Raw genomic sequence first — 24,520 nt, forward strand, 5'->3', positions numbered from 1 at the left:
GTAATTTTCCACATTGCCGGGTACGTGCTGTTATTGAAGCTGTACTGGAACAGCTTGGCTAGGGGCACGGCAAGTTCTGGTGTAGAAGTCTTCAGTACCATTCCCGGAATGTTGCCAGGATCACGGCCTTTGCAGTAACCAGTGCCTTCAGCCCTTTCTTGACATCACGTGGAGTGAACCGAATTAGATGAAGGCTGACATCTGTGACGAAAACAGAAAATACTGGACAATCTCAGCAAGCCTGACAGCATCTGTGGAGAGAGAAGGGGGCTAATGTTTAGAGTCCGGATGATTTGTGATGCTGGATGACCTCCGGAGGAGACCAAGATGGAGCATCAACACAGCACTTGTGGCTGAAGACTGTTGCGAATGCTTCAGCCCTTTGCACAGATGTGCTGGGCTCCTCCATCATTGAGGATGGGGATATTTGTGGAGTCTCCCCTCCAATGAGTTTTTAATTAATTTTCCAATTAAGAGGCAATTTTACGTGGCCAATCCACCTATCCTGCATACCTTTTGGGTTGTGGGAGTGAGACCCACGCAAACACGGGAAGAATGTGCAAACTCCACACGGACAGTGACCCGGGGCCGGGATCGAACCTGGGTCCTCGGTGCTGTGGGGCAGCAGTGCTAACCACTGCATCACCGTGCTGTCCTCTCCTCCAGTCAGTTGTTTAATTGTCCACCGCCATTCACGGCTGGATGTGGTAGGACTGCAGAGTTTAGATCTGATCAGATTGTTGTGGAATTGCTTAGCTCTATCTACTTGCTGCTTATTCTGTTATGCACAAAACTAATTCTGTGTTGTAGCCTCACCATGTTGTCACCTCATTTTTCATTATGCCTGGTGTTGCTCCTGACATGCTCTCCTGCCCTCTTCATTAAACCAGGGTTGATCCCCTGGATGGTGGCAATGGTAGAGTGGGGGATATGCCGGGCCATGAGGTTAAGATTGGGGCTGAGTATAATTCTGCTGTTGCTGATGGCCCACTGCACCTCATGGATGCCCAGTCTCGAGTTGCTAGATCTGATCAAAGTCTATCCCATTTAACATAATGGTAGTGCCACACAACACGGAGGGTATCCTCAATGTGAAGACAGGACTTCCTTTCCGCAAGGACAGTGAGGTGGTGACTCGTACCGATACTGTCATGAACAGATGCACCTGCGACAGGCAGGTTGGTGAGGATGAGATCGAGTATGGTTTTTCCCTCTTGCTGGTTCCCTCACCACCTGCTGCAGTCCCGGTCTAGCAGCTGTGTCGTTTAGGACACGGCCAGCTCGGTCTGTGGTGGCACTACCGAGCCACTCTTGGTGATGGACATTGAAGTCCCCACCCAGATTCCATTCTCTACCCTTGCCACCCTCAGTGCTTCCTCCAAGTGGTGTTCAACATGGAGGAATACTGATTCATCAGCTGATGGAGGACGGTACGTGATAATCAGCAGGAGGTTTCTTTCCCCATGTTTGGCCTGGTGCCGTGAGATTTTGTGGGGTCCAAAGTCCATGTTGAGGACTCCCAGGGCAACTCCCTCCCGATTGTACGCCTGTTCCACCGACTCTGCAAGATCTGTCCTGCCGGTGAGAGGGAATGGTGATTGTGGTGTTTGGGACATTGTACGATTCTGTGAGTATGACTATGTCAGGCTGTTGCTTAACTAGTGTAAGATAGCTCTCTCAACTTTGGCACAAGCCACGGGCGGCATGTGGCGCAGTGGTTATCACTGGGACTGCGGCTCTGAGGACCCGGGTTTGAATCCCGGCCCTGGGTCACTGTCTGTGTGGAGTTTGCACATTCTCCCCGTGTTTGCGTGGGTTTCACCCCCACAACCCAAAGATGTGCAGGTTAGGCAGATTGGCCACGCTAAATTGCCCCTTAATTGGAGAAAAAATAATTGGGTACTCTAAATTTATTTTTAAAAACTTTGGCACAAGCCCCCAGATGTTAGTAAGGAGGATTTTGCAGGGTCAATAGGGCAGAGTTCCCTGTTTTCTCCAGTGCCTAGGTCAATGCCAAGTTGTCTATCTGGTTTTATACCTTGTTGTTTCATTTGTAGCATTAGATACAACTGAGTAGCTTGTTGTTCAGCCATTTCAGAGGGCATTTAAGAGTCAACAACATTGTGGGGCCATGGAGGAGTAGAACATAGAACAGTACAGCACAGAACAGGCCCTTCGGCCCTGGATGTTGTGCCGAGCATTGTCCGAAACCAAGATCAAGTAATCCCACTCCCTGTCATTCTGGTGTGCTCCACGGGACCCAGCCCAACCTGCCTCAGGAAGCCCCTGCCCACGACCCAGGACCCCCGAAACGGCAGAGACCGCGCACGAGGACCCGAACGCGCTGCAAGGTATTCCCGCACCCGCAGAACGCCGGGACCGATCCGGACCGCAAACATGCCCCCTAGCAACCCCTCTACCTCAACCAGCGCCCGGGACCCTGCCAGACGCGACCCCAGATACGTAAACAGCGCCCTGTTCCCCGCCAGTGCCCTGGACCCCGCCAGACGTGACCACCTACCTTCCACAAGAGCTGACATCTGCCATCGGATCCCAGGATCATCCAGCAGCAGCCGCCGACCGAGGAAGCGAGGGAAACGCGGCGGTCTGCAGATTAGACTGAAGCAACGTGGTTTCAAGACCCCTCTCCCCAGCATACTCCTGGCAAACGTCCAAGCGATCGAAAACAAGCTGGATGAACTTAACGGCAGACTTACCTCTCAGAGGGAAGTAAGAGACTGCTGTGTGCTCTGTTTCACAGAGACATGGCTCACCCCCGCCTCACCGGACTGTGCCATACAACCTGAAGGCTTCTCAATTCACCGGGCGGACCGCAACGGCATCATCAGGCAAAGCGAAGGGTGGAGGGGTTTGCCTCCTGATCAACTCCTCCTGGTGCTTGGATGGGGCGACTCTGGCGACCTACTGCTCCCCAGACCTGGAATACCTGACCTTGAAGTGCCGCCCATATTATCTTCCACGTGAGTTCACTTCAGCCATTATCACAGCGGTCTACATCCCACCCCAGGCAGTAGTGAGGAAGGCGCTGAACGAACTATACACAGTAATAAACAACTACGAAACAGAACACCCGGAGGCCTTGTTTATCGTGGCCGGAGACTTCAACAAGGCCAACCTCAAGAGTGTACTGCCAAAATTCCACCAGCACATCTGTCCCACCAGGGGCGACAACACTCTTGACCACTGCTACTCAAAAATCAAGGGCGCCTACCATTCCATCCCCCGACCGCACTTTGGGAAATCAGACCATAAGATGGTGCTCCTTCTCCCGGCATACAAGCAGAAACTCAAGTGGGAGAATCCAGCTGAGAAGGTTGTACAGTGCTGGTCCGAGGAGACAGAAGAGCTCTTACGTGACTGCTTAGAGACAGTGGACTGGTCCATATTTAAAAACTCAGGGACCAACTTAAATGAGTATGTCACCACCGTCACAGACTTCATCAGCAAATGTGTGGACGACTGCGTGCCAAAGAAAGCAGTACGTGCGTTCCCCAACCGGAAACCATGGCTCAATCGCGAGATTGACTCCCTACTGAAGGACAGATCTGAGGCGTTCAAGGCAGACGACCCTGACCTATACAAGGAATCCAGGATTGCTTCGCCAAGCTGAAGAAGGACATGCTGGACCTGATTAAGGCTTCGATTGACCAAGTGGTTCAGAATCAAGAAACCCACTGGAGAGCGATCCAGGAGGTGGAGCATAAGTTGTCCGAGCATGAGGAGTACATAACCGTGCTGGAGACCAAGGTGGAGATGATGAGCCACCGCCAGAAAAGAATGCAGGAGAAGCTGGAGGACCTGGAGAATAGGTCCAGGAGGCAGAATCTCAGAATTGTTGGCCTCCCTGAAGGCAGTGAGGGATCGGATGCTCGGGCCTATGTGACGGACATGTTGGAGAAGTTGATGGGGGCCGGGGCGTTCCCTCGGCCCCTGGAATTGGACAGAGCGCACAGAGCCCTCACGAGGAAGCCCCAAGCGAACGAGCCGCTGAGGGCCACGGTGGTATGTTTTCACCGTTTCATGGACAAGGAACACGTTTTGCGGTGGGCCAAGAAAGAACGGAGCAGCAAGTGGGAGAACTGAGAGTTGCGCATCTATCAGGACCTGGGAGCGAATTTGGCCAAGAGTTCAATCTGGGTTCAATCGGGCAAAAACGACTCTCTTTAAGAAGCGGTGAAGTTCGGGATGCTGTACCCATCCCGTCTGTGGGTCACACATGAGGAACGGGACTTCTACTTTGAAACACCAGACTTTTATTAAAGAAATGAAGCTGGAGGCGAATTAAAAGACACTGAAGCCTTGGAGAAGTACTGTGGCGGCGATTTGTTGTGCTGGATTGTATATATTTAAGTAGCGCTGTGTGAAATAAGGGGCTGTGTGGATGGTTAAAGGTTGCTTTGTCTTGCAGGGAGCTGGTTAGAGGGGGGGATGGGCTTTGAATTTGGTTCTGCTTTTTTGTGTGATTATTTTTCTAAAGTGACTTCTCCAAGGCTTCAGTGTCTTTTAATTCGCCTCCAGCTTCATTTCTTTAATAAAAGTCTGGTGTTTCAAAGTAGAAGTCCCGTTCCTCATGTGTGACCCACAGACGGGATGGGTACAGCATCCCGAACTTCACCGCTTCTTAAAGAGAGTCGTTTTTGCCCGATTGAACCCAGATTGAACTCTTGGCCAAATTCGCTCCCAGGTCCTGATTCACTGTGTTTTTCTGATATTTGTTTACTGGGGAATGTGATGCTTTTTAAATGTTTATTCATGTGGGGGGAGAGGGGAGAGAACAATAGGGAGACAGACTGCTTGGTGCCAGGGGCGGGCGTTATCAAGTCAGCATGGGTCAGCTGACTCTCGGAAGCGCAGTGGGGGGTGAGCAGGTGTTAAGATGGAGCCTGACTTGGGGGATTGGGCTTCTAGTGTTGTTGCTGGGGGGAAGGAGGGGGGGAGAGCTGCTTTGCTGACAGGGGAGGAACTGTTACTAGGGGACAAATGGGAGGTTGGGAATGGCGACTGCCCGAGTGGGGACTCGAGGAAGTGGAGGGTGCGAGCTCGAGGCTGGCCTAAAAAGGGTGATGACTAGTCAGCGGGGGGAGGGGGGGGAGTGGGGGGGAGGTTGGAAGCCCCCCGTCCAGGCTGATCACATCGAACGTGAGAGGACTGAATGGGCCGGTCAAGAGGGCTCGCGTGTTCACGCATTTGAGGGGGCTGCAGGCGGGCGTGGCAATGCTACAAGAGACACACCTAAAGGTTAAAGACCAGACGAGATTGATGGAGGGGTGGGTCAGTCAAGTGTTCCACTCAGGACTGGACTCAAAGACCAGGGGGGTAGTGATCTTGCTCAGCAAACGAGTGGCATTCGAGGCAGGGAGAATCGTGTCAGACAAGGGGGGTAGGTACATAATGGTGAGTGGGAAGCTGGAAGGGGGAGTGGGTGTTACTAGTGAACATATATGTTCTGAATTGGGACAATGTGGAATTTATGAGGCGGGTATTGGGTAAGATCCTAGACTTAGAGTCACATAACCTGATCATGGGAGGGGACTTCAATACAGTCATTGATTCGGAATTGGACTGGTCAAAATCCAGGACAGGGAGGAGGCCGGCTGCAGCAAAGGAATTGAAGGGGTTTATGGAACAGATGGGGAAGAGGACCCATGGAGGTTTGCATGGCTGAGGGCGAAGGAGTTTTCCTTTTTCTCACATGTCCACAAGGTATACTTTCGCATCAACTTTTTTGTTCTGAGCTGGGCTCTAATACCGGGGGTGGTGGATACTGAGTACTCGGCAATCGCAGTGTCGGATCATGCCCCGCACTGGGTGGATCTACGGGTTAGTGTGGAGAGAGGACAATGCCCACTGTGGGGACTGGATGTGGGGTTGTTAGCGGACGAAGCGATCTGTGGGCAGGTTAACAAGTCCATCCAGAACAACCTGGAAACAAATGATACGGGGGAGGTCTCTGCAGCGACGGTTTGGGAAGCTTTGAAGGCAGTAGTCAGAGGGGAATTAATCTCGATACGGGCCCACAGAGAATAGACGGAACGGGCCGAGAAGGATAGATTATTGGCGGAGATACTCCAGGTGGACAGGAGATGCTCGGAGGCCCCAGATGCGGGGCTACTGAGGGAGCGGCGGAGGTTACAGGCGGAGTTTGGGCTGTTGACCACAGGGAAAGCGGTGGAACAGTTGAGGAAGGCAAGGGGGGGTGATCTATGAGTACGGGGAAAAGGCAAGCAGAACGTTGGCGCACCAGCTCAGGAACAGGGAGGCAGCTAGGGAGATAGGTAAAGTAAAGAGTAGAGACGGTAAAACTGTCCAGGACCCTGCGGGGGTAAACGAGGTGTTTAAGAACACCTATAGTAAATTATACGAGTCGGAACCCCGGCAGGGGTGGAGGGGATGAGACAGTGTTTGGGCCAGTTGAGGTTCCCAAGGGTGGATGAGGATCTGGTGGAAAGGCTGGGAAACCCAATTGAGATTGAGGAAGTAATTGAGGGGTTGGATGGCATGCAGTCAGGCAAGGCCCCGGGGCCTGACGGCTACCCGGTGGAATTCTACAAGAGGTTTTCTGAGATATTGAGCCCACTGCTGTTGAGGACATTTAATGAAGCAAGCGAGAAGGGAGTCCTCCCCCCAACAATGTCGCAGGCCTTGATTTCATTGATTCTGAAACGGGAGAAGATTCCGGAGCAATGCGGGTCATACAGGCCGATTTCTCTACTGAATATGGATGCCAAACTGCTGGATAACATACTGGCCACAAGGACTGTGTCCCGGGGGTGATAGGGGAAGACCAAACGGGATTTGTAAAGGACAGGCAACTCAAGGCCAATGTTTGAAGGCTTCTAAATGTTATTATGATGCCCTCAGAAGGAGAGGAGGGGGAGGTGGTGGGAGCGATGGATGCGGAGAAGGCTTTTGATCGGGTGGAGTGGAATTACCTGTGGGAGGCGCTGGGAAGGTTTGGGTTTGGTGAGGGCTTTATTGACTGGACGCGGCTGTGCTATCAGGCACCAGTAGCGAGTGTGAGTACGAACCGGCTGAGGTTGGGGTATTTTGAACAACACCGAGAGACGAGGCAAGGGTGCCCCATCTCCCCGTTACTGTTTGCTCTGACCATAGAGCCATTGGCCATGGCGTTAAGAGCCTCTCGGAACTGGAAAGGGCTGGTTCGGGCGGGGGCGGGGTGGGGGGTGGAGCACAGGGTCTCGCTCTACACAGATGACCTGCTGTTGTACATTTCAGACCCGTTGGAGGGGATGGGGGAAGTAATGCGAATCTTGGGGGAATTTAGTAATTTTTCAGGGTATAAACTGAACATGGGGAAAAGCGAGATGTTTGCGATCCAGGCAAGAGGACAGGAGAAGAGACTGGGAGATCTGCCGCTTAGAATGGTAGGAAAGAGCTTTCGGTATCTGGGAATCCAGGTGGCCCGGGAATGGGAGACACTGCACAAGTTAAACCTAAACCCGACGAGTGAAGAAAGTGTTGCTGGAGCGCAGTCGGGGGGGAGGGGGGGTTGGTGCTGTCGAACTTCTGCAATTGCTACTGGGCGGCTAATATAGCCGTGATTAGGAAGTGGGTAGTGGAGGAGGGGTCGGCATGGGAGCGGGTGGAGGCGGCGTCATGTAAAGACACCAGTTTGGGAGCACTGGTAACGGCACCTCTGCCGTTCTCGCCGGCCCGATACTCCACAAGTCCGGTGGTAGAGGCGGCTCTGAGGATCTGGGGGCAATGGAGGAGATATAAGAGAGTGAAGGGAGCATCAGTTTGGACCCCGATTTATAATAACTACACTTTGTACTAGGTAGGCTAGATGGCGGGTTCCGGAATTGGCAGAGGGCAGGAATTAGAAGGATGGGGGATCTATTTATAGATGGGAGCTTTCCCAGCTTGAAAGCTTTGGAGGATAAATTTGAATTGCCAGCAGGGAATGGTTTTAGGTATTTGCAGGTGCGAGACTTCCTGTGAAAACAGGTGCCAGCTTTTCCGCTGCTGCCGCCACGGGGGATACAGGATAGAGTAGTCTCCAGTACCTGGGTGGGAGAGGAGAAGGTATTGGATATTTACCAGGAGCTTTTGGAGGCGGGGAAACTCCGGTGTAGGAGCTTAAGGGCAAGTGGGAGGTCGAGCTGGGAGGAGAGATAGAGGAGGGTCTGTGGGCGGATGCCCTAAGCAGGGTTAATACCTCCTCATCATGTGCCAGGCTTAGCCTGATACAATTTAAGGTAGTCCACCGGGCACACATGACAGTGGCTAGGATGAGCAGGTTTTTCAGGGTAGAGGATAGGTGTGCGAGGTGCGCGGGAAGACCAGCAAATCATGTCCACATGTTTTGGGCATGCCCGAAGCGTTGAGGGTTTTGGCAGGGTTTTGCTAAGGCACGAGGCTAAAAACACGAGTGGTGCCCGGTCCGGAGGTAGCGATCTTTGGAGTGTTGGAAGGTCCGGGAGTTCAGGGGGCGAAAAAGGCCAACATCTTGGCCTTTGCCTCCCTGGTAGCCCAGAGACGGATCTTATTAATGTGGAGGGACTCGAAGCCCCCAAATGTAGAGACCTGGGTTAGTGACATGGCTGGGTTTCTCAGTCTCGAGAAAATAAAGTTCGCCTTAAGAGGGTCAATGGTCGGGTTCACCCGGAGGTGGCAGCTGTTCGTCAACTTTCTCGGGGAAAAGTAAAATGTCAACAGATGCAGTATTCCGGGCGCGGGGGGGGGGGGATTGTTGTATGGTTGAGATGCGTGAAGATTGGGGGGGGGGGGGGATGTGTATTTTATCATGTTGATGTCATTGTTTATGTTACTGTTATAAAAATTTTCAAATGCTATTAAAAAAAAAGAGTCAACAACATTTCTGTGGGTCTGGAGTCACATGTAGGCCAGATCAGGTAAGGGTGTTAAGTTTCACAGAATTATAGAATTCATACTGTGCAGAAGGAGGCCATTCAGCCCAGCGAGTGTGTACTGATCCTTTGAAAGAGCACCCCACCTAGGCCCCCTCGCCCACCTTATCCCCGTAACCCCATCTAACCTGCACATCGTTGCACACTAAGGGGCAATTTGGCATGGCCAATCCATCTAAGCTGCACATCCTTCGTCTGTGAGAGGAAACCCACGCAGACATGGGGAGAAAGTGCAAACTCTACACAGACAGTCACTCACGGCCGAGTCCCTGGCACTGTGATGCAGCAGTGTTAACCACTGTGCAACGTGCTGCCCCCTAAAATGATATTAGTGAACAAGATGAGTTTTTACAACAGTCGACAATGGTTTCATGGTCATCATTGGACGTTGATGGGATTTGAATCTGGTCCCCCGGGCATTACACTGGCTTCTGGCCAATGTTTACCTGCGGGATGTAGATGTTAGAGCATTCTGCAATGGTAATACCATTGAACATGAAGGGGAGATGGTTAGATTCTCTTTCATTGCAAATGGCCATTGCCTCAACCACCCTCACTTTCTATAATAATCCCAACTTCTTTGTCATAAAGATTGAGACCGTATGCTGAGCTGCTTCTTCTGTTCCCCTTGTTGCTCCTCCTCCCTTCGGCCAAATTTCCTCATTGGTTCCCCTATTCCCAACCCCAGCCTAGCTCCTTGTATCTTTCTCTACATTCTGTTCCACCTGTCATCATTCTCTCTCCGAGCTTACCTCGTCCATGAGATCCACCCACTGCTTCGTTGACCATATTCCAACTCAGCTATTAACCATCCAGCTTCCCTTCCTGAGCTCCATGTTAGCTGGCTTTGTTAATGGTTCCTTCTCCTCAGGTACTGTCCCTCTCTCCTTCTTCAAATCTGCTGCTTTCATCCCTCTCAAAAAATCTAAGTCTTGACCACTCCATCCTTGCAAATTACTGCCCCATCTCCAACGTTCCATTCCATTCCTTGAACATGTCACTTTCCTAATCCATGCCCAACTTTCCTGCAACATCATGTCTGATTGCCTGCAATCAGGTTTCTGCACTGTAATTCTGAAACAATCCGTAAAAAGGTCACAAAGGCATTTTGTGTGACAGTGACTGTGGTTAACTATCCCTCCTCATCCTTGAGAAGCTATCTTCAGCCTTCGTCACCACTGGGCCCTCACATTATCCACATCCAACATTTCTGTTCTGTTGCCCAACTGGTTCGAACCACCCTTAATAATGGAATCAAGGCCAGAGAGTCACCTGCAATAACTTCCCTTGTTACTCCTGCACCACTTCCAATGGGATCCCTGAAGGATCTATCTTTGGCCCCTTCTGTTATTCATCTGCACGCTGCTTCTTGGTGGCATCATCCGAATGCACAACATCATGTGCCACATATATGGTAACAAGATCGACCTAGCTCTCTCCCACCACCTCTCTTGACTCCTCCACTGTTTCTTTACCCTGACCACAATTTTCATCCCTCTCCCTGTCAATGGTCTCCATCTGTGGAGGGGGTTCCTTTAGGCAGGTGGTCCCTGTGTGGGGGGGGGGGGGGGGGGGGGGGGGGGGGGAGTTCGGTCACCCCTGTACTTGGGGGTGGGGGGGAGCTGCTTTGCGTTGGGGGGTGGGGGGGTTTGGGGCTGATTTCTGTTGGGTGGGGGTCGGGGCCGATTAGCAGTTGAGATCGATGTGCTGGGCGGTGTGCTGGGCGGTAGGGGGCGGCCGGCCACAGGAACTCGCTATCTGGCCACCCACTCAAGATGGCGGTCCGAGTTTTCGGATGCTCAGCTGCCTCCAAAACGGTGCCATCGGTGAGTACGCTGCACGCCATTGGGATGGCCTCAGGACGTAACCTGAAGGCCCTCACCCGATGCTCCATCTTCCCTACAGCGTGGATCACTTGTGGTCTGAGGTTTCGGCAACATCGTGTGGCGGCTGCGGACTGTGTCCAGCGCCTCCACAGTCGGGGGGGGGGGGGGGGAAACCGTTCCACTGGCTGGGTGGGCTTCGGCGTGGCGTGGCTGCTAACCCCCTGTCGGTGCGAGACTCGTAAGACGAGACACATGCTCCAGACACAGCATCAGAATCGGAGAATCCAGCCCATACTCTCCCAAATGGAGAATCCCGCCCCATATCTTTGTTTTCACATCCCTCCAAGGTCTTGTCTCTCCCTATCTCTGTAACTTCTTATAGCCCTATTAGCTTTCTGGATTTTAGCACTCCATTGATTTTGGCACCTAGCGCATCCCGGATTTTAAACGTTCCACCATTGGCTGTCATACTTTCAGCTGCCTTGGCTGGAAGGTCTGGGACTGCCTCTCTAAACTTTTCCGCCTCTCTGCATTTCTTCTCTCCTTTAAGATACTCCTTAAAAGCTATCTTTTTAAAATGAATTTAGAGTACCCAATTATTATTTTTCCAATTAAGGGGCAATTTGGCCTTTTTTGGTTGTGGGGATGAGACCCACGCAGACACAGGAGAATGTGCAAACTCCACATGGACAATGACCCAAGGCTAGGATCGAGCCTGGGTCTTCAATGCCGTGAGGCAGCAGTGCTCTTAAAAGCTATCTTTCGCCAAACGTTTGCTCATCTGGTCTTCTGTAGTTCAATATCAAATTTATTTTTATAACCATATCAAATTTATTTTTATATTATTCATGTCAAGTGCCTTGGGATGTTTTGCATCATTTGCAGTGCTATATAAAGGGAAGTTGTTGCTTGTTATGTCTGTCTTCTTCTGTCGATCTCTTGCGCTGCTATGGATTCACCTACATATTTTCACAGGGGCTTTTCACAGTAACTTAATTGAAGCCTACTTGTGACAATAAGTAATTATTATTACATATGTGTGTCACCATCATTATGTGTCACCATCACTGTATGTCTAACTTCTGTTGTCTGTCCTACTCTTTTAATACATCTTCTGCTATGTACTCTAGATAACATAAGGTAAGTGTGGGCAGCACGGTAGCACAGTGGTTAGCACTGTAGCTTCACAGCGCCAAGGTCCCAGGTTCGATTCCCTGCTGGGTCACTGTCTGTGCGGAGTCTGCCCGTTCTCCCGTGTCTGCGTGAGTTTCCTCCGGGTGCTCCGGTTTCCTCCCACAAGTCCCAAAGGACGTGCTGTTAGGTAATTTGGACATTCTGAATTCTCCCTCAGTGTACCCGAACAGTCATAGAACATAGAACATTACAGCGCAGTACAGGCCCTTCGGCCCTCGATGTTGCGCCGACCTGTGAAACCACTCTAAAGCCCATCTACAATATTCCCTTATCGTCCATATGTCTATCCAATGACCATTTGAATGCCCTTAGTGTTCGCGAGTCCACTACTGTTGCAGGCAGGGCATTCCACGCCCTTACTACTCTCTGAGTAAAGAACCTACCTCTAACATCTGTCCTATATCTATCTCCCCTCAATTTAAAGCTATGTCCCCTCGTGCTAGACATCACCATCCGGGGAAAAGGGCTCTCACTGTCCACCCTATCTAATCCTCTGATCATCTTCTATGCCTCAATTAAGTCACCTCTTAACCTTCTTCTCTCTAACGAAAACAGCCTCAAGTCCCTCAGCCTTTCCTCATAAGATCATCCCTCCATACCAGGTAACATTCTGGTAAATCTCCTCTGCACCCTTTCCAATGCTTCCACATCCTTCCTACAATGCGGCGACCAGAATTGCACACAATACTCCAAATGCGGCCGCACCAGAGTGTTGTATAGCTGCAACATGACCTCATGGCTCCGAAACTCAACCCCTCTACCAATAAAAGCTAACACACCGTACGCCTTCTTAACAACCCTCTCAACCTGGGTGGCAACTTTCAGGGATCTATGTATATGGACACAGAGATCTCTCTGCTCATCCACACTACCAAGAATCTTACCATTAGCCCAGTACTCTGTCTTCCTGTTATTCCTTCCAAAATGAATCACCTCACACTTTTCTGCATTAAACTCCATTTGCCACCTCTCAGCCCAGCGCTGCAGCTTATCTATGCCCCTCTGTAACTTGTAACATCCTTCCGCACTGTCCACAACTCCACCAACTTTAGTGTCATCTGCAAATTTACTCACCCATCCTTCTACGCCCTCCTCCAGATCATTTATAAAAATGACAAACAACAGTGGCCCCAAAACAGATCCTTGTGGTACACCACTAGTAACTGGACTCCAGTCTGAACATTTCCCATCAACCACCACCCTTTGTCTTCTTCCAGCTAGCCAATTTCTGATCCAAACTGCTAAATCACCCTGAATCCCATGCCTCCGTATTTTCTGTAGTAGCCTACTGTGGGGAACCTTATCAAACACTTTACTGAAATCCATATGCACCACATCAACTGCTTTACCCTCATCCACCTGTTTGGTCACCTTCTCAAAGAACGCAATAAATTTTGTGAGGCACGACCTATCCTTTACTCTAATCAAATTATTCCTTTCCAGATGATTATGCATCCTATCTCTTATAAACCTTTCCAATACCTTGCCCACAACAGAAGTAAGGCGCACTGGTCTATAGTTACCGGGGTTGTCTCTACTCCCCTTCTTGAACAAGGGGACAACATTTGCTATCCTCCAGTCTTCTGGCACTATTCCTGTAGACAAAGCTGACTTAAAGATCAATGCCAAAGGCTCAGCAATCTCCTCCCTAGCTTCCTAGAGAATCCTCGGATAAATTCCATCCGGCCCAGGGGACTTATCTATTTTCACACTTTCCAGAATTACTAACACTTCCTCCTTATGAATCTCAAGCCCTTCTAGTCTAGTAGCCTGAATCTCAGTATTCTCCTCGACAACATTGTCTTTTTCCTGTGTGAATACTGATGAGAAATATTCATTTAGCACCTCTCCTACGGTTCCCTCGCTCGACCACTTCCTCCCTGCCTGACAGGTACATACTTATCAAGGACATGCAGTAGCTGTTCCTTGAACAAGCTCCACATTTCCATTGTGCCCATCCCCTGGAGTTTTCCTCTCCATCCAATGCATCCTAACTCTTGCCTCATCGCACCATAATTGCCTTTCCCCCAGATATAACTTGCCCTGCGGTATATACCTACCCCTTTCCATCACTAAAGTAAACGTAATCGAATTGTGGTCACTATCACCAAAGTGCTCACCTACCTCTAAATCTAACACCTGTCCTGGTTCATTATCCAGTACCAAATCCAATATGGCCTCGCCTCTCGTTGGCCTATCTACATACTGTGTCAGGAAACCCTCCTGCACACATTGGACAAAAACGGACCCATCTAAAGTACTCGAACTATAGCGTTTCCAGTCAATATTTGGAAATTTAAATTCCCCCATAACAACTACCCTGTTGCTTTCGCTCCTATCCAGAATCATCTTTGCAATCCTTTCCTCTACATCTCTGGAACTTTTCGGAGGCCTATAGAACACCCCCAACAGGGTGACCTCTCCTTTCCTGTTTCTAACCTCAGCCCATACTACCTCAGTAGACGAGTCCTCATCAAACGTCCTTTCTGCCATCGTAATACTGTTCGGGGGTCGGGGACTTCTACGTAGGGCGCAGACTGGCGACACTGGACGAACTGACGAGGAAGTGGAAACTAGCAAAAGGACAGGAATTGAGACACCTCCAAATAAAACACTTCCTCCGCAAAGAGACAGTAGGGTACCCCGGGGCCCCAGAAAGCGCACTACTAGAGAACCTGTTAGGCACAAGCAGCGAGAAGGGGGGGGCTATGTGGGAAAATATTCAGGCCCTGACAATGGGCCAGTATCGGGGCCGCGTCATCTACCCGCGCCAGGCCTTGTCGCCCGCGTAAAAGCGGCGCTGAATAGATGACGCGGCCGGCACCGCATAACGGACGTCATCCGCGCATGCGTGGTTGCCGTCCTGTCCAAATCCGCCCCGCAAGAAGATGGGGGACGGATCTTGCGGGGCCGTGGAAGGAAGGAGGTCCTCCTTCAGAGAGGACGGCCCGACAATCGGTGGGCACCAATCGCGGGCCCCCCCACATTCAAGGTGAAGCCCGGTGCAGGATCCCCCCTCGCCCCCCCCACAGGCCGCCCCCCCCCAGCGTTCACGCACCGCCCACGACTGTAGCGACCAGGTGTGGACGGCGCTGGGGGGAACCCGCCGTCTTGGCCTGGCCGCTCGGCCCATCCGGGCCTCAGAATCGCGGGGGTGCCGGAGAATCACCATTTTGGGTATCTCCGGCGATTCTGCGGCCCGCGAAACTCGACTGGCCCGTTCCCGCCGCTCGGGAGAATCGCGGGAGGGCGTCGGACCGGCGTCCCCGGAAATTTCGGCGGCCCAGGCGATTCTCCCAACCGGCGTGGGAGTGGAGAATCGCACCCATAGGTTTTGAAAGTTATTGAACAAATTCTGATAAATGTTCTCATTTCAAACTTTTGCCACATTAAAGTAACTCAAGGAGTGTAATCCAAGTTGACTGAATGTGGCTGAGTTTGATTTAGAGGTTGTCGAGTATGTTCTAATGATATAAAAACACTAATCACACAAAGGGGATTGGATAAACCTGTGGGTTCATTTATTAAGTCCAGGCACATGTGAACTGGTATACATGGATATAAAGCTTGAAGACATCAGAGCTTCAGAGCTGTGTGTGAGTGCTCCGCTGAAAGCAAAAGCGAAGCTAAACCTGGATCACTTGACACACTTCCTTTCTCGTGATGTCATGCTGAGATCCCTTAAAGGCCTATTTCAACAGATGTCAGCTGTGGCATTCTCCCTTCTAACTCAGAAGGTTCAATTGTCACTCCAGCCATTTGAGAGAGTGCTGCAATATTGGAGGGGCCAGTCCTTGGGAAGAGATGTTTAAACTGAGGCCCATCTGTCCTCCAAGGTAATTGTAAAAGATCCCATTGCAATATCCTGAAGGAGTTAGCCCGGTGTGCTGGCCAACATTCATTCCTCAATCTACATTAGAAGAACAAATTATCTAGACGTTACTATATTGCTATTTGTAGAACCAGCTGTATGCAAATTGGCTGCTCTGTTTCCTACATTGCAAAATTGACATTACAGAAAGGGCTTTGAGATGTCCTGATGTCATGAAAGGCTCCAAATAAATGCTTGTTATTCTTTTAAAGCAGTAAAGGCTTGCTGCTTGACAAATAAGCCTCATCATCAACCACAGAGTTGGGCAAATGTGATTTAATCCAGCAGTGCATTGAGAGTTAAGAGTGATGGGCATGGGCGGCAGGTTGCTTGCCTGCCAACTTGGCACTGCAGTGGGCCCACAAATAATGTGGACAATTAAAACTTATAAAACAAAACACTGTTTGGTTTCCTGTACCTGTATACTTACTTGATAAGAGTGCGAGCAAAGCGGTATGTCAATCAGTATGTTTTTGAGATTGAGTTAGTTTCACAATATTATGCAGCATTTTGCTATCGAATGTTTACAGTGTGTTTCGGTTGTTTATCAAAAGTAGCATTACCTCAATGCCATATAAACTCTATATTATATAATATCAAATTGATTGTTTGCCTTGTTTCAGGGTTATATGATGGAGAACCGTATCCCGGGCCTGAAATGTGACTCTGATGTATTCGTAACCTTTGAGGGTGACAATGTTGTTATGCTGCAGGTAAGATAATTGCAACATGACCCTGTGTACTTTATGCTGCCCACACAGTCTGCCTTGTGATTTGCATCTTTCTGAAAACAAGTAACGTCTCTGCAAGCATCCTTGCTTCCCATTTGTGTTCTGAGCAGCCAAAACTTTGATACTCAAGTCAACGTTGCCCTTTTGATTCTCGATCACGCCAACTACTCCTTCAGCTAACTGCTGTATTCTGTCACAGCATCCTTTGGCCCCCATTATGGGCTGATTTGCATAAACTACTGTGGGCAGAGTCAAATCAGTTGTGGTAAGAATGGCTGCTTTAAAGTCAACACATTTTCCTTCGACACACTCATACAGAGAACTTATTCTTCTGTAAACAATTGTTGGTGTTTCAAAGTTGCTTTTTGAATATGAGAAACATCTTTAATGGTTATAAATTTAGATACAATTTATTACTGCCATACTTTGATAAGGAGGAAGTGTTCAATAGAGTGTTGGCACTGAAAGTTGATAAGGCACCGGGGCCAGACGAGATGCATCCAAGAATATTGAAGGAAGCGAGATGAAAATTGCAGGGTCGTTGGCCAGAATCTTCCAGTTTTCTCTAGACTCAGGGGAGGTGCCAGACTGGAGAAAGGCAAATGTCAGGCCCTTGTTCAAAAAATGTTGTAAGGATAACCCCAGCAATTACAGTTTAATATCAGTAGTGGGCAAGCTTCTAGACACAATTATTCAGGATAGAATTAGCAGTGACATGGAAAAATGTGGGGGGATTAGGAAGAGCCAAAGGGGAAATAGTGTTTAATTAACTTGCTGGAGTTTTTTGAGAAGGTAACAGAAAGAGTCGATGAAGGTAATGCTGTCTACAGTGCCACACAGTAGACTTTTTTTAAATTTAGAGTACCCAATTATTTCCAATTAAGGGGCAATTTGGCATGGCCAATCCACCTAACCTGCACATCTTTGGGTTGTGGGGGTGAAACCCACGCAGGAATGGGGAGAACGTGCAAACTCCACACGGACAGTGACCTGAGGAAGCCGGGTCCTCAGCGCCACACAATAGACTTGTGAGAAAAGTTAAAGCTCATGGAATAAAAGGGACAATAGCAATGTGGATAGAAAATAATAGGGAGCAGAGGGTAATGGTCAATGGATATTTTTCAAGCATCCTGCGGGTTTACCAGGACCTGAGTGTAGAGGTGGTCAGGAGGAGAGCAGGCTTCAATCAGATCAGGTCGATCCTTTTTGAGAAAAAGGTGAAGTTTGGACTGTTATACCCAGCCACGCATGAGGATCAGCACTTCTGCTTCGAGTCACCTGAGGACGCGTTGGACTTTGTGAAAAAGAAAAGGATGGTGATGGATTGAGAACTGTTGAACATGGCTGCAACGTTCATGTTTTTGTTTTTTCTTTTTGTTTCTCAGTTTTTGTAAAAAGTTTCTTGTTTTGTGCTTCATGGAAGATGTTTGTGATGCCGTTTGCATTGATTTGGAACCAGTGGTAGAGCTGAGTGAGTTAAGGTTTTCATTTGCACTGTTGGGGGATGGAGGTGTGCTTGTTTTGATCTTGGTATTTTTCTGTAGGGCGATTATGTGGGGATTGTTTGATGTTGGAGTTTGTTTATATTAGCGGGGGGAAGGTGGGGAGGGAACAATAGGTGGGAGACTATCTGGCACCAGGAATGGGGGCCACCAAACTAGCTGGGCGAGCTAGGTCTCGGAAGTGCAGTGGGGGGAGTGTGTATGTTTGGTTTAGTAAAGGTGTTGGGTTACAGGGTGTTGTTACTAGGGCGGGAGGGGGGGAATGTTCTGCTGACGAGGGAGGAACTTGGGCTGAGGGACAGAGAGGAGGTTGGGGGCGGAGGCTGCCTGGGGGGGGGGGGGGGGGGGGCGGTGAAAGCGCCGAGCATGGGCTGGAGGCGGGCCTAAAAAAGGGGATGGCTGATCGGCGGATGGGGGGGGGGCAATGAGCCTCCCAACTAGGCTGGTCACCTGGAATGTTCGAGGGTTAAATGGGCCGGTCAAAAGGGCACATGTGTTCGCTCATCTTAGGGGATTTAAGGCGGACGCGGTAATGTTGCAGGAGACGCACCTTAGAGTTACGGACCAGGTTAGACTGAGGAAAGGCTGGGTGAGTCAGGTCTTTCACTTGGGACTAGATTCAAAGACTAGGGGGTCGCGATCCTGATCAATAAGCAGGTGGTGTTTGAGGCGGGTAGAATAGTCTTGGATGTGGGAGGTCGGTACATTATGGTCAGTCAGTGGGAAGCTAGAGGGTTGTGCAGGTGGTATTAGTAAATGTGTATGCGCCAAATTGGGATGATGTGGAGTTTATAAAGAGGATGCTGGGGAAGATAGCGGACCTGGACTCGCACAGGTTGGTCATGGGAGGGGACTTCAACGCAGTTATGGACCCTGGCTTGGACCGGTTATGCTCAAAGACGGGCAGGGTGCCAGCAATGGCAAAGGAACTAAGAGGGGGTGGGGTGGATCCATGGAGATTTGGGCAGCCGAGGGTGAAGGAGTTCTCCTTCTACTCACACGGGCATAAAGGGTATTCCCGGATTGATTTCTTTATTTTGAGCAGGGCCTTGCTGGCTGGGGTGGTGGACACGGGGTACTCGGCGATTACAATCTCAGACCATGCTCCGCACTGGGTTGACCTGCAGGTTAGTAAAGACAGTAACCAGCGCCCGCACTGGAGGTTGGATGTGGGACTTCTGGCGGATGAAGGGGTGTGCAAGCGGCTGAGGAAATGTATTCAGAGCTACCTGCAGGTCAATGACATGGAGGAAATTTCAGCAGCGGTGGTGTGGGAAGCACTGAAGGCGGTGGTCAGGGGGGAGCTGATCTCGTTACGGGCCCATAGGGAGAAGGTGGACAGGGCAGAGACAGACCGACTGGTAAAGCAGATATTACAGATTGATAGGAGGTATGCAGAGACCCAGAGGCAGGGCTTTTAAGGGAACGGCGGAAGTTACAGGCGGAGTTTAGCTTGCTGACCACAGGGAGGGTGGTGGAGCAGCTGAGAAAGGCAAGGGGGGAATGCTTGCACAGCAGCTTAGGAAGAGGGAGGCAGCCAGGAAGATAGGGAAAATAAAGGACAGAGATGGGAACCTGGCGATGGGAATAAGGCGTTTAGGGATTTCTACAACAGGACCGTTGGAACCCCCTATGGGGCCGGAGGGGATGAGGCACTTCTTGGAGGGGCTGAATTTACCAAAGGTGGACGGGGAACGAGTAGAAAGGCTGGGGCCCCAATCGGGCTGGAAGAGATAGTGGAGGGCTTGAAGGCCATGCAGGCGGGTAAGGCCCCGGGTCCGGACGGGTACCCAGTGGAGTTTTATAAAACGTTCTCGGGGATATTGGGGCCGGTGTTGTTGAGGATGTTCAATGAGGCAAGGGAAAGAGGGGTGTTGCCCCCAACGATGTCACAGGCAATGATTTCACTGATTCTTAAGCGGGACAAGAACCCGGAGCTGTGTGGATCCTGTAGGCCGAACTCCCTGTTGAATGTAGATGCCAGGTTGCTTGCCAAAATCTTGTTCTCCAGGATCGAGGATTGTGTTCCGGACATTATTGGGGAAGACTAGACTGGGTTTATTAAGGGCAGGCAGTTGGTGGCCAATATAAGAAGGCTGTTAAATGTGACCATGATGCCCCCGAAAGGTAGGGAGGTGGAGGTTGTGATCACAATGGATGCAGAAAAGGCTTTTAATCGGTCAGAATGGGACTATTTGGAGCATAGGGTTTCGCTCTATGCGGATGACCTGCTTCTGTACGTTTCGGACCCAATAAAGGGGATGGAAGAAATCATGAGTACTCTCCGGGAATTTCGCCGGTTTTCGGGGTATAAGCTTAATCTGGGAAAGAGTAAAATGTTTGTGGTCCAGGCGAGGGGACAGGAGAGGCGACTGGGAGAGCTGCCATTTAGGTTAGTAAAGGGAAGCTTTAGGTACATCGGCATCCAAGTGGCGTGGGAATGGGACCGGCTGCATATATTGAATCTGGCCCGGCTGGTGGACCAAATGAAGGACGATTTTCGGAGATGGGACACGCTTCTGTTGTCTCCGGCTGGGAGGGTGCAAACGGTGAAGATGACGGTCCTCCCGAGATTCCTATTTGTATTTCAGTGTCTCTCCATCTTTATTCCGCGGTCCATTTTTAAGCAGGTCAACAGAATGATCACGGGCTTCATCTGGGCGGGCACGACCCCGCAGGTAAGGAAGGTAATGCTTGAGCGGAGTCGGCTAGAGGGTGGGCTAGCGCTGCCAAATTTTAGTCACTATTACTGGGTGGCTAATATAGCCATGATCAGGAAGTGGGTGGTGGGGGAGGGGTCGGCATGGGTGCGTATGGAGGCGGCTTCATGTAAGGGCACCAGTTTGGGGGCGTTGGTAACTGCGCCTCTGCCTTTCCCACCGGCACGATACTCCTCCACCAGTCCAGTGGTGGTGGCGGCCCTGAGAGTTTGGGGCCAGTGGAGGCGGCATGTGGGAGCAGTGGGAGCATCGATCTGGGCCCCAATCTGTGATAATCACCGATTTGTCCCGGAGAGTATGGACAGGGGGGGGGGGGTGCTGTTCCGGTTATGGTGGAGAGTGGGAATTGAGAGGATGGGGGATATGTTCATAGAGGGGAGCTTTCCGAGTATCAGGGCTTTGGAGGAAAAGTTTGAGCTGGCGAGGGAAAACAAATTCAGGTATCTGCAGGTGCGGGATTTCCTTCATAAACAGGTGTCAACCTTCCCACTCCTACTGCTGAGGGGGATTCAGGACAGGGTAGTTTCCAGAGGGTGGGTAGGAGAAGGGAGCGTCTCGGACATTTTCAGGGAGCATATCGGGGTGGAGGAGACGCAGACCGAGGAGCTGAAATGCAAGTGGGAGGAGGAGCTGGGAGGTGAGATAGAGGATGGTCTATGGGCAGACGCGTTGAGTAGAGTCAACACGTCTGCAACATGTGCCAGGCTCAGCCTGATACAATTTAAGGTTGTTCACAGGATCTACTCCCATTTGGAAGCAAGTGGGCATATTAGCGAGAGGCAGCACGGATTGTGAAGGGGAGGTCGTGTCTCACTGACACGATAGAGTTTTTCGAGGAGATCACAAAAATGATTGATGCAGGTAGGGCAGTGGATGTTGTTTATATGGACTTCAGTAAGGCCTTTGACAATGTCCCTCATGGCAGACTGGTACAAAAGGCGAAGTCACATGGGATCAGAGTTGAGCTGGCAAGGTGGATACAGAATTGGCTAGGTCATAGAAGGCAGAGAGTAGCAATGGAAGGGTGCTTTTCATAGAATTTACAGTGAAGAAGGAGGCCTTTCGGCCCATCGAGTCTGCACCGGCTCTTTGAAAGAGCACCCTACCCAGGGTCCACACCTCCACCCTATCCCCATAACCCAGTCACCCCACCCAACACTAAGGGCAATTTTGGACACTAAGGGCAATTTAGCATGGCCAGTCCACCTAACCTGCACATCTTTGGACTGTGGGAGGAAACCGGAGCACCCGGAGGAAACCCACGCACACACGTGGAGAACGTGCAGACTCTGCACAGACAGTGACCCAAGCCGGGAATCGAACCTGGGACCCGGGAGCTGTGAAGCAATTGTGCTAACCACCATGCTACCGTGCTGCCCTTTTCTGTTTGGAGGGCTGTGACTAGTGGTGTTCCGCAGGGATCAGTGCTGGGACCTTTGCTGTTCGTAGTATATATAAATGATTTGGAGGAAAATGTAACTGCACTGATTAGTAAGTTTGCGGACGACACAAAGTTTGGTGAAATTGCTGATAGCGATGAGGACTGTCAGAGGATACAGCAGGGTTGGAGACTTGGGCGGAAAGGTGGCAGATGGAGTTTAATCTGGACAAATGTGAGGTAATGCATTTTGGAAGGTCTAATGCAGGTAGGGAATATACAGTGAATGGTAGAACCCTCAAGAGTATTGACAGCCAGAGAGATCTAGGTGTACAGGTCCACAGGTCACTGAAAGGGGCAACACGGGTGGAGAAGGTGGTCAAGAAGGCATACGGCATGCTTGCCTTCATTGGCCGGGGCATTGAGTATAAGAATTGGCAAGTCATGTTGCAGCTGTATAGAACCTTAGTTAGGCCACACTTGGAGTATAGTGTTCAATTCTGGTCGTCACACTACCAGAAGGATGTGGAGGCTTCAGAGAGGGTGCAGAAGAGATTTACCAGGGCATTGCCTGGTATGGAGGGCATTAGCTATGAGGAGAGGTTGAATAAACTCTGTTTGTTCTCACTGGAACGACGGAGGTTGAGGGGTGACCTGATCGAGGTCTACAAAATTATGAGGGGCATAGACCGGGTGGATAGTCAGAGACTTTTTCCCAGGGTAGGGGGGTCAATTACTGGGGGGCATAGGTTTAAGGTGCGAGGGGCATGGTTTAGAGGAGATGTACGAGGCAAGTTTTTTACACAGAGGGTAGCGGGTGCCTGGAACTCGCTACCGGAGGAGGTGCTGCAAGCAGGGACGATAGTGATGTTTAAGGGGCATCTTGACAAATACATGAATAGGATGGGAATAGAGGGATACGGACCATGGAAGTGTAGAAGATTTTAGTTTAGACGGGCAGCATGGTCGGCACGGGCTTGGAGGGCCGAAGGGCCTGTTCCTGTGCTGTATTTTTCTTCGTTCTTTGTTCTATTTAAGTTAAAACTGGGGTTTTAATTGTTGAATAGATTGCACTTATTGTTTAATAGACTGCACCAATATATAAAGGGGATACAGGTGGCACTGTTGTTGATGAAGACGTGATACTGAACATAATAAATTTGGAGTTGAAGAAGTCAAGACTTGTTTCATAGTTCTTATTGTATAGTTACTGTGGAGCTTAACAATGGTAGCAGATGGGCAGCATGGTGACGCAGTAGTTAGCACTGCAGCCTCACGGCGATGAGGTCCCAGGTTCGATACCGGCCCTGGGTCACTGTCCGTGTGGAGTTTGCGCATTCTCTCCGTGTTTACCCTGTGTGGGTGTTGGGGGAGGTGCGAGGGGGAGCGGGCTGTGCGCTCAGGCTGGGCGGGGTGTGGGTCGGGGGCGTCCTAATCTCTCTAGTATATAAGACTGGGCTATGCTTGGCTCGGCCACGTGTTCCCCGCTGTGACCCCTTATACAACTCGAGTTGCGTTGAATAGCCACGTGTTTCTCGGCGCTGTGAGCATCGGGAAACACGCAGCCAAACGCGCTCGTTATGGGACTTTGTTCCTATTTAGTTGAATCGATACAAGGCTGCAAAACTTCCATCTGGCGTTAAAATTATTGGTCTATGGATCGGCTTCTGGTTTTGACGGGAGTTTGATTTGGGGAAAGACACACCCTGCTGGACCAAATGTCAGAGGCTCTAAAATGTTCCTGGGCAAAGATTCCCGGCAGCCTTCATGACACAAATGAGGCGATCAGTGATAAGACGCACGATGAAAGACACGATGTTAGCAGGATGGCGAAGTGGTCTAGAAACAGGCCACAAGCATCAATATGAAAGAAGATTTATAACTAAAAATAACAAGGTGAGAAACACCTTTCACAATTATTGCAGGAGGAATGAATTGGGAAATTTCAACTCAGGGTCTGGTCAATCGGTGTTTTCGGTGTGATTCAAAATTCCACGATGCAATAAACTGAGCTGAGCGATATAATAGGATGTTTGAAACCAAACACGAGGCAGAAGTACCTGAAGAAGAAGAGGAAGATATTAACCAAAGAGGAGGCTTTGTCTTAGTGACGGGAAGTTTCAGTCCGGTGAGAAAGGTGCGGGTCACAGAGTCCTTTGGTTGTTTAGTTTTAGACAGTGCATATACATCTACAGAGTGTGGAATAGACTTGTTGAAATGTTACCTGGACTCTTTAAGTGACAAAGATCGGAACAAGGTTAAGGAATTCGGAAGTTAGGGGCGGCACAGTGGTGCAGCGGTTAGCACTGCTGCCTCACGGCACTGAGGACCTAGGTTAGATCCTGTCCCCGGCCCCCTGTCCATGTGGAGTTTGCACATTCTCCCC

General features: G+C 50.3%; 1 protein-coding gene across 1 annotated transcript in view; it reads left to right on the plus strand.

Annotated features, from left to right (window-relative positions):
* The window catches only part of acoxl (acyl-CoA oxidase-like), a 667,710-nt gene that overhangs the window by 481,701 nt on the left and 161,489 nt on the right, over positions 1 to 24,520 (plus strand). Inside the window, exon 13 of the mRNA XM_072500077.1 lies at positions 16,427 to 16,516. Within this exon, the coding sequence (XP_072356178.1) occupies positions 16,427 to 16,516 (90 nt within the window). The remainder of the gene's footprint in view (positions 1 to 16,426; positions 16,517 to 24,520) is intronic.

This window comes from Scyliorhinus torazame, chromosome 4, assembly GCF_047496885.1.
Source record: "Scyliorhinus torazame isolate Kashiwa2021f chromosome 4, sScyTor2.1, whole genome shotgun sequence".
Taxonomy (NCBI): domain Eukaryota; kingdom Metazoa; phylum Chordata; class Chondrichthyes; order Carcharhiniformes; family Scyliorhinidae; genus Scyliorhinus; species Scyliorhinus torazame.